The sequence below is a fragment of the Lepidochelys kempii genome, chromosome 21 (genome assembly GCF_965140285.1).
Source record: "Lepidochelys kempii isolate rLepKem1 chromosome 21, rLepKem1.hap1, whole genome shotgun sequence".
NCBI lineage: Eukaryota > Metazoa > Chordata > Testudines > Cheloniidae > Lepidochelys > Lepidochelys kempii.
The window spans coordinates 1,512,273-1,526,973 of NC_136400.1; the positions used below are offsets into that span (position 1 = coordinate 1,512,273).

A 14,701-nucleotide genomic window follows, 5' to 3' on the forward strand; every position below is an offset into this window, starting at 1 on the left:
TGCACATGGATCTTATCCCAGGATTGATATGATTTTTGTTTCTAGGGCCTTGACTAGTTCAGTCCAAAAAGCTAATCTGGGAGTTATAACTTGGTCTGATTATACCTCCGCATATATTAGATTAAAGATTAAGACTGGAATTTAGTGGAAAAACGAAGGGCGTGGTCGTTGAATAGAGCTGTGTTTTATGACTCCCTTAGAATTCAAGAGCTGGAAGAAATGTTTCAGAAATATATAGAAGACAATGTTAAGGAAGGGACCAAATACAAGACTTCTCTGGTATGCTTGAAAGGGAGTAATGAAAGGGATCCTTGTAAAGGAAGCATCATACCTTAAAAAAATAAGAGCTCTTGAAGAAGAGAGTTTGATTAAAGAACTTTCAGTTTTGGTAGGCAGACGTAAAGCTACAGGATCTAAAAGAGTGTATAAGAAAATGATTGAGGTAAGAGGGAAGATTAACCTGTTACAACTGAGTGTAATACTCTGAAAAGGACAATAAAACTGATAGGCTTTTAGCCGGAAAGTTTAAAAAAAAGGAACAGGATAAGTCAGCCACCCTTCTGATTAGAAATAAAAAGGGAGATTCAATAACTGCCATCAAACAGATTGCTGGAATCTTTGCTAACTTTTCCAACACTTTGTACACTTCAGAACATCCAAATCCTGAATTTATAAATAGTAATGGAGAAGTGTGAGGCTACCTCAGCTCTGAGGAGGATGTGGCAGCTTGACAGGTAAATTGCTGCAGAGGAAGTTGAAAATGTAATTAAGAAATTAAAATCTAATAAACCTCCAGGTCCCAATATGTTTTCTTGTGAGTATTACAAAGCTCCACAAGCAAGCATTGGTCCCTATTTTAACTGAAGATTGCAGGGGAACGAGATTCCAGATTCAGGGAAAGCAGCAAAAATTGTGGTCATTCCTAAACAAAGAAAAGATCTTAGCAACGGGGCATCATACCGTTCTATTTCTTTAATTAATATGACTGTTAAAATCTATGCCAAGGTGCTAGCAAACAGACTGAGTGTCATCTTGCCCAAATGTGTTCACCTGGGGTGGGTTTATTGCTGGCAGGCATCTATCTGATAATGTCAGAAGAACTCTGCATTTCATCTATAGTGTTAATTTTAGCAATTCTTTTGTTGGATGTTGAGAAACCACTGACCTTTGTAGTGGGAGAACCTCAGGCAGATTTTGGTAAGGTTTAGTTTTGGAAACCAGTTTTCTACTCGTATACTTCAATCACCTCCTTTTAATTTGTCTAGGGGTACAAGACAGGGTTGCCCCCCGTTGCTTGTTCTGTCAATGTAGTCATTTGCAATATATGTGAGGAACAGCCCCTTGGTTAAAGGCATCAAAATGTTTAAAACAGAAAGTAGTGTTATATGCTGACAATATCTTGTTATATTTGCAGGATCTAGAAGTGTAATTAAAAATTACACAACAATTGATGTTGGAATTTGAGCCGTTATCAGGCATCAAAATAAACTATGATAAATCTGGAATTTTAGAAATTAATATTCCCTAAAGGGCCGAAACAAACTGTTGTCAGCTACGTAAATTTAAATGGGTAAAGGAATCTTTAAACTTTTTAGGAATAAATATTGTAGAGAAACAAACATCTTTTTAAAGCAAATTACCTTCCACTGTGGCAGAAAATAATAAAAGATTTGGAGAAATGGAACAAATATGAAATTTCTTGGCTAGATAGTGTAGCCTCAGTAAGATGAATGTCCTCCCCAAGTTACTATTTTTTGTTTCAGTGCATCCCCCTTCTGTTATCCCCGTCATGCCACTAAAAACAGAGCAAGATGCACTATTAAAATTCATATGGGAACACAAAAGACAAAGGGTGAGTTCTGAAGTTCTGAGTAAGTCTAAAAAGAAAAGGAGTACTTGTGGCACCTTAGAGACTAACCAATGAATTGGTTAGTCTCTAAGGTGCCACAAGTACTCCTTTTCTTTTTGCGAATACAGACTAGTACGGCTGTTACTCTGAAACCCGAGTAAGTCTACAAAGTCTAGTGAACGACCGTTCCCTAATTTGGCTTATTATTATTACGCATCACAATTAAAAGATATGATCAACCGGGCTAACAACAGACCATCCAAACACTGGGTAAAGCTCAAATAAGACTGTAGCCAAAATACAGTTATTTATAGTAATTGTTGGGTTAAAAATAAATTTAGCTCACCAAAAATAAAAGCCACCCATTCATCCAGCCCACCTTAGCTTTTTAAAATTCCTGTCGCCAAGCCCTCTCCCTTAGTTATTTTCATTAATAATCACGAATTTATCCCTAGGAAATATCAAAGTGATTATTCATTCTGGTTAAGGGCTGACATTCCTCAGTTTGGACAGCTGATCCTGGATCCTGATTTAAGATCATACCAAGAGATATGTAATAAAGTAAATAATAGAAAGATCCTGTATTTTCAGTATTTACAAGTCAAACACCTTATTGTGAAATCTGGATCTAAGACGGCTCTATCTAGATCTTTAAGCATATCTGAGGAGTTGACCCAGGAGCAAGCTGGAACAAGAGATTTAATTTCTAAGATGTCTACAATTTTGATTGACAAAGATATTGATAGGAAACAACCCAGCTGAAAAAATAGGAGAGAGAGCTGGACAAAGAAATTGATCTAGATTAATGGGTCTCTATATGGGAAAGTGGATATATATTTTCAATTTGTGTAGCTCACAAAGAAAATTTTTACAAATTACTGAATAGTTGGTATTTGACTCAGGTTAGGATTCACTGTATTTTTGCTACTAGGGAGGCACTCTGTTTGGAGGGGTTGCAGGGTAGGGGAACATACATGCACATGTGGTGGTTGTGTCCATAAATTCGATGGTTTGCGGAAGAAATTATTAAAGAGATTAACTTTATAAGAAAAAGGCCAGCTTTCCAGAGATCCCCTGACCTGCTTACTTAATGCTCCCATAAAGGATCTACATTTTAAACAGACTTTATATTGCATATTATTGGAAAAATGTGACTTCTCCTATGGAATTCTGGTATAGTAAAATGTGGACTGTCCTTGTAATGGAAAAGCTTTCACACCAACTATGTACACAAGAGAAGTGCCAAAAAGAAGATCGGTATTCAGAAATATGGTTACCCTTTTAACTTACTCAGAGAAGGAGGGCTCCCCAGCCAGCAAGCCAGCTCCTTTAGTCAGGTTCTATGAATATTAACCTGATCCTGAATAAGTAATAAGTAATGTACAATGTAGTATGTTAACATTTTATTGTAACTTTGCATTAATAGAAAGTTCAAACCCAAGCAAACCCCAGACTTTGAGATATCGGTACCTCCTTAGCACAGCAAAATTCTCCTTGATTCAATTGCCAAACATTGTCAGATCCCTAATAGTGATTACCATACTGTATCAAAGAATGCTGTAATGTGCAAGCTCACATTGCTTCATTTCAGCACAAGAGTAAACATAAAAGGACAGCTCAACGTTGAAAAAACCTTTTGTGGTTTTTTTTGGGGCAGTAAATCTTCATTCCCCTGTGACTGTCCAAATTCTAATGTTTATATTTTTGTGTTATGACTCTCTCTCTTTCAAAGCATTCTTTGAATTTTATGTACCTTTAAGATTTTGCTCTTTTATTATAGTTTTTATAAATATGATCCAGTTTGCTAATACAATAAAATGTGATTCTTGGAAATTACTGTTTTTGCTTAAGAATAAACATACGATGTAAATTCTACAGCACTGAATATATTTAAGGGTCAGCATCATAGCCATTAAATTACAGAAATCCATATATTCTGCTCCTTTCTCTCAAAGGACAATCGCAATTGAGAACTAAAATTTAAAGTTTAATTTTAAAAGTTATACAAAGCCTAATCTTAATAGCTTGTTCCCCTGTAGTATGTGCAACTCAAACACAACAGCATTGTGCTAATTCATGAGAGCAAAGAAAGTGAAAATGAGTAGCCTATTTTCATTATCTAAACAGAGAGAAAAATTAAAAGAAACACCTACGATGAAAAATCAGATCATCAAAACCAAAGGAATTTCAACTAACACTGCAGGAAAGAAAACCTGGTTAAAAATATTTAAATATCTTGTTAACTAGTTATTCAGGACAATGCCATAGTTTCTTGTTCAGGTGCAGGACCAACCATCTCCTCATGAGGAGCTCAAAGATTAAGCCTTTGAAGCATACTCCAACTACTAATTTCTCAATACTCGAAACAGAAACTCAACAACTATACAATTCAGCCTTGACTTTTGAGGTTGCTTTTGGAGTGACAGGATGAACTCTGAGTAATATAAGCATATTATTTATCTTAACATCACTTTGCACATTTCAAAAGAGCTGCTGTAGACCATAATATTGGGTAAAAAGAGAACTGCTTAGCAAAGCAAACATTTATTTCTTCTCCTGACACCAAGTGGATGCTGCTTCCATACATCCATGGTATTTGTTGTCTTTGTTGCTGAACACTGAAACATGAAAGCAGAACTGAAGTACCAAAATATTTATTAGACTGGATAATATTAAAACAGTGCTGGCTCTGCAGAGATCTCACTAACATTTATCCAACAAATGCTAATATTTTCAATTCTCCGCTAATTTTTCTCTTGATGATTGAAGGTGGTTTTCATTCAGCCTGAGCTGAAGCTGAGCAAGCCAGTCACAGTAGTTTAGGGATTTTCTAATACATAGTGCTGCTTTGGAACCCAAGAATGAGGGGAAAGCAATTTCCCATTGGTTTGTGAATAGCAGGCGCTAGTTTTAATCGAGAGGCTCCATTTTAAAGGTATTTCAGAACAGAAACATGCTCTGATCTCTTTAAACATACATTCAGCATCTTCAGTTTTTATAATAAGGATATTAAGAAAGATTCAACCATTTGGGCAAAATCATTAATGCCAGATAAAGTTACTGTTGTAACAAACTATCATAACTCTTAGTTATAAAAGAAAAGTCACAGACATGCATGAGCCAGAGAAGCAAAGTGAATCCTACTGCTTACTTGCTGCACTCTGGTTTCCAGCCCAGGACAATGGTTACTACTTGATTCCTCCCCTCCAGATGATAGATGGATGCATCTTACTTAGTGTGAAGGGAAGCTACACACATTATCTTACATATTAACACATAGGAATAGTGCACAATTCAGTTACGGCCACCAGAACTGGCTCTTAATTTGCACTGGATACATAGTCATTAAATGAGCTGCATTACAATTTGCATTTATTACATAGCAACTGTTTAATTGTTCTCTACCATATCTGATGTCCATAATTGGTGTAAACACTTACTCGACGTAGTATGTTCCATACTGAGGGTCTTCTATTTTCTCCCAGCCATAAGGAAGTTCTGTAATTGGAACAGAAGAATGAACAAAATTCTGCACTATAATGGAAAAGTATTTGAAAATGTCAACATTCATGTGAAAAAAAGATGAGTGGAGAGATTATGGACTGACTGTGTCAGAAATATGAAAGGTTTCAGAGTAACAGCCGTGTTAGTCTGCATTCGCAAAAAGAAAAGGAGTACTTGTGGCACCTTAGAGACTAACCAATTTATTAGAGCATAAGCTTTCGTGAGCTACAGCTTATGCTCTAATAAATTGGTTAGTCTCTAAGGTGCCACAAGTACTCCTTTTCTTTTTGAGAAATATGAAAGCAATTTATATATTCCCATGAATTGAGTGCTTGCATTTCCCAGAGGGAAAATGGGCCCCCCTGTACTCACTGGTTTATTGGAGGAGGAGACTTGCATTTTAAAGAAAAAAATTAAGTTTTAACAAGCTTCAAAGTGAAGCACAAAAATATCTTAAGTAACAAAAGGAGGAAGAGAAAGATAAAGGTCTCATTTTATTAGACTAAGCCAATTATAAATAACCAGTTTCATCTGTGAAGTTTTGTTTTTAACTCCCCAATCTGTAACTATATGATAGCACTGTCTATGGCTGACCCATAGCGTGGAAAGGAGATATTGAAGCTTTTCCCAAAGAAGCACTTTCAATCCATCTCAGCCCTGAATTGTGGGACCACGCTATTCCAGTCATGTGCTTCCAGAAACCTCTGCCAAGGGACCTAAATTCTGACCTGCAACCCCCTCGTTATTCCAATTTTACACACACATCCCCTTAACACCTGCATTTCAAGCCAGACCTGCAACATTCCAGTCAGTCTCCCCACCTAGCTCTCCCAATGCACCGCAGTCCTGACCTGCACTCCTTGCTACTTTACACCTAGGCTCCTGAATCAGGATCAAAGAGGCAGTACAGTGGAGACAAGGACAAGTGAAGACTGAAAAGACATCACCCCAAACTCATTTCCATTTGTGTTTGTTATCGTTTGAATCCAAGTCTCCAGAGCAACAAATCTGGAGGGAAATTAATGATCCCATCTTCTGAAAGTGGTGTGCAAAATGCAATTAAATCTTTACAAAATAAACATTCATACTGAAACAGCATAGAAAAAAAATCAGAAAGCTCCCTCGTTTCTGAAATAAATTCGAATTCTTGTAGGGCAGCGGCTAGAACCAGAGCATTACTGGTTGACTGCAACAAGCTGTCACCACACAGGCCTGGTGGCTACAGCTTTGCTACTCTAATTTGAGCACAGAAATGTAAATATGGAAATGCGGTTTGAAAAGGAGCTTGGTGTGAAAGTTAAGACAAAATAGAAATATTGTTCCATTTGGACCACAAATTGCCTTTTATTTTTCTTTCAGATGTCTGGATTGTTTTGAAGGGTAAGATTTCTGTGTCATTATTTTGTTTGTTGTTTGTGGCTGCCCCAGGCTTGAAGGTAACAGGAATTTTCTTAGCATGTGGCAGCATGTTACCAATTATGAGTATCAGTACAGCTTAGTGGAACTTGACAAATGCCCCAGAGGGACTATTTGTTTAAGTGCTGTTCATTAGGATGTCCTGCATCTTTCTCTTTAAAATGCCTTTTTTTATCCCATCCTCTCCCAGTGGGGGGCTTCACATATGTTTAATAAAGCAGCAGTATGAGGCAGTGGCTCAAACTGGCTTCATTAAGAATAGATTTAGGAGAATAAGAGGCTGTTTTCAGTCTTGCCTCAGTGCCTATTGACTCTTGTAACACGGGAGATGTTTGCTGCAGAGACTGCTTCTCTGTACATTTTTATTTTATTGGCTGTCTACACTGCACTACTGCCTTGCAAGCATCTGCAGGATTTGCCTGTAGGCTGATTACCACCAACATTCTCACAGATCAGATTCACAGTGTGAAGTCTTGGTGCAAGAGGTGAACAGAAACAAATGCAAGTAGGTTCCTATACTCTCCCCAAAAAATCATAAATTATGACGGAGGGCAACCCTTAGTTACCTACTGCCAACCACCCCATCAGTTCCCTGCATTGTCCCATATTAGAGAAGATAGTGAATACGCATTATTTTTAAAAAGCCAGTTGGGGTGCAAGAAAACTGAAAAGTAAGACTAGAAGTGTCTTGGATTTAGTATGGAAAATATTGTACTGAAGTAATTAAGGGTCCATATTAAAATGGAAAGAATGTATCCCTGCTACTGCACTCTCTTAAGGAGATGGGAATCTGGATGGAAGGAAGTTAGTTCAAGATTTTGCTAGTGACAACTATGGTCTGAATGCTGATACAGTTTTGGTACTAGCCTCTCTCTTTAAAGCCCTGAATAGGCTAGACCAGGGGTGGACAAGCCCCCAACCCCGCTCCCTGGCTGGAGCACCGGAACGGGGCAAGCCCCAGACTCCACTTCCTGGCAGGAGCTTGAGAGCCGGATTAAAACGTCTGAAGGGCCGGATGCAGCCCCCGGGCCATAGTTTGCCCATCCTTGGGATAGACCAACATTATTTCACAGACAAATTCATTCTGTCTGACTCACCATGGCAGCTGCGATCAATGGGAATGCTACAGATAATGATACACACAGGGGTCAGGATTAGAGCGTTCTTGTTTGAGAATCATTAGCTATGGAAATTCTGTATCACTGGGGAACAGTCTGAGTCCAAGCGTTGCCACACACAGGACAAAAATCTCAGACTCCTCCTTCCCCTAACAGTGACTGCAGAACAACAAGGCATCCTTCCATGGAACTAAAGCACCAGTTGCTAGCCACATTATTTCAACAACACATTCCCAACGGCAATGAATCATTACTAACAAAATTAGGTAGCTAGTTTGGTACTGCAGCTTGGCATTTACCTCTTTTCTATTTAACTGATAGGATTTTGCTTGAAGAAAAAGCATGACTGACAAGCACTTTAACTATGGAACCCTGCTTAGATTATGATTCTCAAACATCTCTGTCACTCTGTGAAGCAGTAAAATTCTGTCAGCGTTCACCCCCTTTAAGCTTTATTTAGTGAAGGTTTAAGCTCTGCCATCACTGGGAGACATGAGACAGCTTAGGCAAAATGAATTCTCCAGGACACTTCCACATATCAGGGACTCGCACTTCTGTTGAAAAATTATCCACATGAAACCAGACAAACAGGGAAATGTTCAAGTCAAATTAATTTAGACAAGGTTGAGATGCCAGAGGGATAGGAGAGGATTGTGAGGATTTCTTTAAAAATCTTATCGTATTTTCTAGTATCTAAAAAGAGGCTAATTATTTTCAAACTTGCTAATACAGATGCCTATCTTGATTATAAACTATAATATACTTTAAGGCTCCCTCCTAAATGGAAATAAGACGACACTGATGCTTAAAACGTGCAACTGCTTCAGAGATTTTAAAATACTCCTATAATAAAGCCACCTATTGTAGCTTGGTTTATGCCTCCTGCACCTGGCCCAATTAAGGGTCAATTCAGATGAAGTCCAAAGGCTCTTCCATCCCTTCACTGTGGGACTACCACTTATCTTAGAAGTTCTCGTAGTCTAGAATCCTGTCTCCAACAATGACCAATAGCAGAAGGTTCAGGGGATGGTACAGAAATCTCTTACTAGACAATGAAGTTTCTTCCTAAACTTAGTTAGGGGTTGCTTATGCTTTAAAGCATGAGTATTTATCTCTCTTCTAAAAAAAAATTCTATCTTCTCATTCATACAAATGTCCAATTCTTGTAAAAATTTTATTAAGATTTTGGCCCCAATAATCTTTAGGGGCAATGAGTTTTTCATGGGTTAATTATACATTGTATTTACCTTTATCGCCTTTAAATCTGCTACCTTCAATTTAACCCAAAGTGCCCTTGTTCTTGTATTATGACAGTGGGTAAAAGGGAGCACTTGATTTACCTTTTGTTTACGGTTTGTTATTTTGTACACTTATTGTATCCCTAATTTTTTCCACATTGTCCTCAAAAGCTTTTCAATTATTCTAATAAAATTTCACTTCTTTCTCTGAACCAGAAACTGAACAGAGTATTTCAGGTGAGAGCCTACTACTGATATAAAGTGACAAGGCAGTACTTTCAGTATTATATTGTAGCCCATCATCTATGCATTCTAGTATTTAGGGGCTTTTCCCTTGCTGAACAATGGTGTTCACTGAGCTGTCTACAAAGATGCCCAGGTCTTTCCCCTCAGTGGTTACAGTGAATTTAGAATCAAGTTATGTGTCATTCTGCTCTCCAGAATTTGTGTGTATCCACAATTCACTTAAACTCCATTGTTCCAGTGAAAATATGCTGAAGCCACTCTCAAGCCCAGTCATTCTACCACTGCTGCCAAGCCATAGGCACTTAACTCCATACCCTAATGGTTTCAAAATAATGTAGAAAGAATACAAATTATACACTTCAGGCAGAAACTTCTGTCTTGGCAATGATAGATCTTATCGAATTGTAAAGAACCCTGGAAGTGACTCCATAAGGGACATCTGACAGTCACAAACAGCATTATCCGAAGATCCCCAAATGACTTAATTCTCCCATCAGTGCAGAGGACATTCTTAGGAACAACCCAGATCTCCCTGAAGATGAACTTGATATAAAATATGTAGTATGCATAAGGAAAAGACTTTCCAAAGTGCTTAAGGATTCATTACTACCACATCCCACAGAAAGTCCCTTCATGAATCAAGTCAAAGAAATTAGACAGCCAGTTCCACAGGACTCGGGACTAGTTTTGGTTGGTAAACAAGCAGATACAACCCATTTTTCATTAGGAATCTTATTTGGTTTCAGATGAACTTGACCTTGAAACAAGAGCATAAGTAAACTCCTATTCCAGGTTGCATTTGAAGGTAAAATTGATCTGCCTGATTAGTCCCAAATGGCAAAGAAGAAATGAAGTCTTTGAAACAAAACTCCTAACCAGAGCCATACTTTGTGCATTCATAAGCTCTACTGATAACATGCTAATTGGACACCATTTGAGTCTGGTTTTCAAGTAGGAAAAACAACATCCAAACATGCATTACATATAGCAGACAGACAGAATTTTGAACATCTCACCTCCATCCTCACAGTCTTCAGGAGCTTTGGCTTTCTTACAGAGCCGAGGATCAAGCCAAGTAGTTGTCTTGGTGTTGTGACTGTGGAATATAGGACAACCCAATCAGGAGCAGAAAAACAGCAGGAGATAAAGGGAGAGAGACGAAAAAGACTCCCAAGGAAGGGATTTAACCTATTATACTTAGCACTTCTCTTCATAAAAAGAAAAGGAGTACTTGTGGCACCTTAGAGACTAACCAATTTATTTGAGCATAAGCTTTCGTGAGCTACAGCTCACTTCATCGGATGCATACCGTGGAAACTGCAGCAGACTTTATATATACACAGAGAATATGAAACAATACTTCCTCCCACCCCACTGTCCTGCTGGTAATAGCTTATCTAAAGTGATCATCAGGTGGGCCATTTCCAGCACAAGATCACTTTAGATAAGCTATTACCAGCAGGACAGTGGGGTGGGAGGAGGTATTGTTTCATATTCTCTGTGTATATATAAAGTCTGCTGCAGTTTCCACGGTATGCATCCGATGAAGTGAGCTGTAGCTCACGAAAGCTTATGCTCAAATAAATTGGTTAGTCTCTAAGGTGCCACAAGTACTCCTTTTCTTTTTGCGAATACAGACTAACACGGCTGTTACTCTGAAACTTCTCTTCATAAGTTTCCTTCCACGTGCAAATCTTTGCCTCTAGATCAGCGTACCTGCTGTTCTCACCTCTGTCACATCAAAAATGCGACCTACGAAAGGCACCACTTAAATATAACGAACATACTCGAGGCTTTTCTGTACCACTGGGACATGGGAGGTTACAGCGGTGCAAACGTTTCTGAGCAGTAAAAAATATTTCAAAGGTATGTATTCACAGCCACAGTTTCACTCTAAAAGTAGCAGGTTTGTTGGAAGTGAGGTAAGTCGAGGTTTCATCTATCAAAAAATATTGGATCTCTCAATAGTCAATGCAGCTTGTGCCTGGAGCTGAATTCAGCGGCTCTGCAGAACTGTGTAGACGTATATATAAATAGAGAACAAACAGAACCAATGAAATAAGAGCACACTAAATACACCTGTCCCTTTTGGTTCTCATCAGAACAGACCCAAAATACATACTTTCTCCTTAGCTGGTTTTAAAAATTTAATTATGGGAAATAGATATTAAAAAGCACAAAACTTTTCTTAAGATGTTTGACACCACATCGAAAATAGGTTGATCATGAAAAGAGCCATGGGAAAAGTAATGGAGAAAAACTGATAAGACGTAAAAGAACATCTTATAGCTGTTAAAAAGTTAATACAACCTAAGTATTCCAGAACACAGATATTTTAAGAAGTCACAATATGAATGTAGATGTAAAGGCAGCTACCACTCTGAACCAAACCACATAAGAAATTGCCAGTGAGTTTGCAAGATTAGTGATTTTGCTCTTCCATGACAAGAAGTACTTATCATTGCACTGCAGGAACATATGGTACATGTTAACTCTGAGATAACAGTAACATAACTGAGCAGAGTTATCCAGAAACCATTCTTTATCTCAGGTCTATTGACGCTGTGATTATAAACCCTTTACTCAGGGATTTCTAACTCTGACCTATACATCTGCATTAGGCAGCACAGTCTCAGCATAAAGTTCTTCTCCATCCAATATTTTTTTCCATCTACAAAGTATGACAAACGCTTTCATACATTTACCATTGAAACTACTGCAAAAAATCATTTTGAGGATAGATATTTTTCACCTTGGGGGAAAAAACCCTTAACTTCTGCCTGTGCTTAGCCGTCAGTGTAATCTGATGCTTTACAATTCATGAAACAGACTATTACACATTCTGGTAGCTGCTTTTCACATTCTATTTCATACCAGAGATCACAGGCAGAACAGAGAGAATAAGGGAAATCCCATGGATTACAATGAAAGTTTGCATAGTAAAAGTACACATAAAATTAGACCCTTATCCAGCTAGTAACACAGAACCTGAGCTGTGCATTCTGTGATACAGAATTCACATCATAAATAAGTTAACTGACTTTGTAGATGGAACCATTGTGCTTTTCCACCTAATTTATTCAGACACAAAACACTATCCTACTAATAGCATTTACATGGATTCTTTACCCATCTACATTTTCCCCATGAAAATAAACACGACACTGAAGTCCCTATATATGGTAGCTAAGATAGCTGTGAAAGCATCCATCTATGAAGACTGATAGGAAGGAAAAGCTACTTGGATGAAAATGCTGGAGACACCAAATAGGGATACTGTGATAGATACAGATATATATGAAAATAAAATTCCTGCAGCTTATTCCTCAAATCAACATCACTGTCCTCTCTAAGTGGCATTGTTATAATCTTCACAGGAACCACTATGAAATCAAACACACAAAACTGGCAACATTTGGTGAGGATCACTGAGTGAGAACAGATTGCGACTTCAAAACCAGAAGATTATATTTTCGTGCAAAGACATCAGGAATAAAAAGTGGGTAGGGAGGAAGATATATAAAAATCAGCAGAACTATCTCGAGAGACTGTGACTAGAGACTCTCAGTGCTCATGCATCTCAGAAAGATACATTAAATCTATAAAGATACAAACTTCTACTTACTCTATGAAGTAGACCATGCCTGTGTCTGTGTAGGCCATCTCCCAGTTCTTGGGTAGAGGCTCTAGGCTCTCATCCCTTGACAAGTAATTTCTGAAATCCATGGAGCTGCTTGTCTGGTTGTAACTAGGAACAGGCTTCATCCAGTCAGAAGAATCTGAAGGTCTCTCTTTGTTTTCTGAAGTTGTTTAAAGCAAAGTGTTACGGTTAAGATTTTCATGCTGCTTTGCTCACAAAGAACCACCCCTTTTGCTCTCAGTATGAGAGAATGCCAAACACCACTGTATTTTATCGGTATTTTTCGACTACATTTTTTTCTGCTGTGAACTTTAAAAAACTGAAGTGAACACACTGAGTTCTGTTCTTCCCTTGCCAAACAGCATTAACCTCATACTTGTCTGAGCCTAGGCTGAAAAAAACAACACTGGAACACATCTAGGTAGACGACTTACTGCATTTCCTATCAAAGAGAACAGCATTAGAGAATCCACACCATCATCCCTCTCAGTGTATCAAGACCCAACTATTGAGACCACAACTACAGTGAGTGATATGAGGAAAACAACAGTGCAGCAGGTTGTAAATAGTGGGAATTTAAGCACTTCAGTTTAGAAACCATTGCCAATAACCTCAGTTTTAAGATTCTGTATTTGTGACAAATTAAAATGGACTGCAGCCAGATCACCTACGCTCTTATTCTTTCAGCTCTGAAGGTAAACAATACTGGGCCAGATCCATACTTGCACGGGTGACTTACAAGAAATGCCTAGATGCAGCATAATTTGCACATTTAATGTGCTGGCTGTCCCTCTTTTGAGATAATAAAGATATTAAAAAAGAATAGGATCTCAGACTAATCTTTGCAACATCCCACTGGACACTTTGTTCCAGTTTCAATGCATTGTTCTTCATTATCACTTGCTCTGCACATTCCTTCACCTAGTTTTCGGATCATGTGACAGTGCTTTTACCCAAGTTAATCTGAAAATTTCAGAGTGACAATTTGGTTGATTAAAATCTTGACTGCAGTCAGGAATTTCTCCCCTTGTAACTGACCTGCACCTCCACTGCCATTAACTGCTTCCTTCTCTTCCTCCTCTTCCTCCTCAGGGAGAGAACTATCCATTCTTTGCATCTTGCTGACCGAAGTGGTTCTTTTTCTCTGGGATTCTGCATCAAAATCATTGTCAAAAAGAACCTGATCCACTGGGTCTGGCTGAAAGGGACTGGGCTCTGCTGGAGGCTTTGGGGTACCATAGAAATTACCTGTCATTAAGAAACAGATGGTACAAAACAGAAGCAGTGATATCTGGTAAAGATCTCTACAATCACAGGAATGGCTCAAGTCATAGTACATATTCTACTGCCACAGTAACAGTTTTGTGAAATACCTGAATGAAAAGGTAATTTACTACACTACTTAAGACATCAGCATTATCAGTAACTGGTGAATGCTCAAAAACTGGAATTTACAGCTACACTGTACTTCTGCTAATGCTGTCATTGTACATCTGGGTATAATGCATTTAATTCCGAAGTGGTTGCCCTACACATGTTTCCAAATCTAGAGACTGATCTGTTATTTTATCTTGCATTCACTAATGCTCCAGAATGAGATTTATAGCAGAGCTTGGTAGGAGTAAAGTAGAGGATTACCTTGACAATCAAAATAATTTCTGTTCTAATGTACAGCAAATATATATAGTAA

General features: G+C 38.2%; 1 protein-coding gene across 8 annotated transcripts in view; it reads right to left on the reverse strand.

Annotated features, from left to right (window-relative positions):
* MAGI3 (membrane associated guanylate kinase, WW and PDZ domain containing 3) overlaps positions 1-14,701 on the reverse strand; it is a 211,910-nt gene that overhangs the window by 71,431 nt on the left and 125,778 nt on the right. For all 8 annotated transcript variants that reach the window (XM_073319477.2, XM_073319471.2, XM_073319470.2 and 5 more), the window contains 4 exons: positions 14,050-14,259; positions 12,997-13,171; positions 10,388-10,467; positions 5,290-5,347 (listed from right to left, as the gene is read on the reverse strand). In XM_073319477.2, coding sequence (XP_073175578.1) covers positions 5,290-5,347; positions 10,388-10,467; positions 12,997-13,171; positions 14,050-14,259 — 523 coding nt within the window. The remainder of the gene's footprint in view (positions 1-5,289; positions 5,348-10,387; positions 10,468-12,996; positions 13,172-14,049; positions 14,260-14,701) is intronic.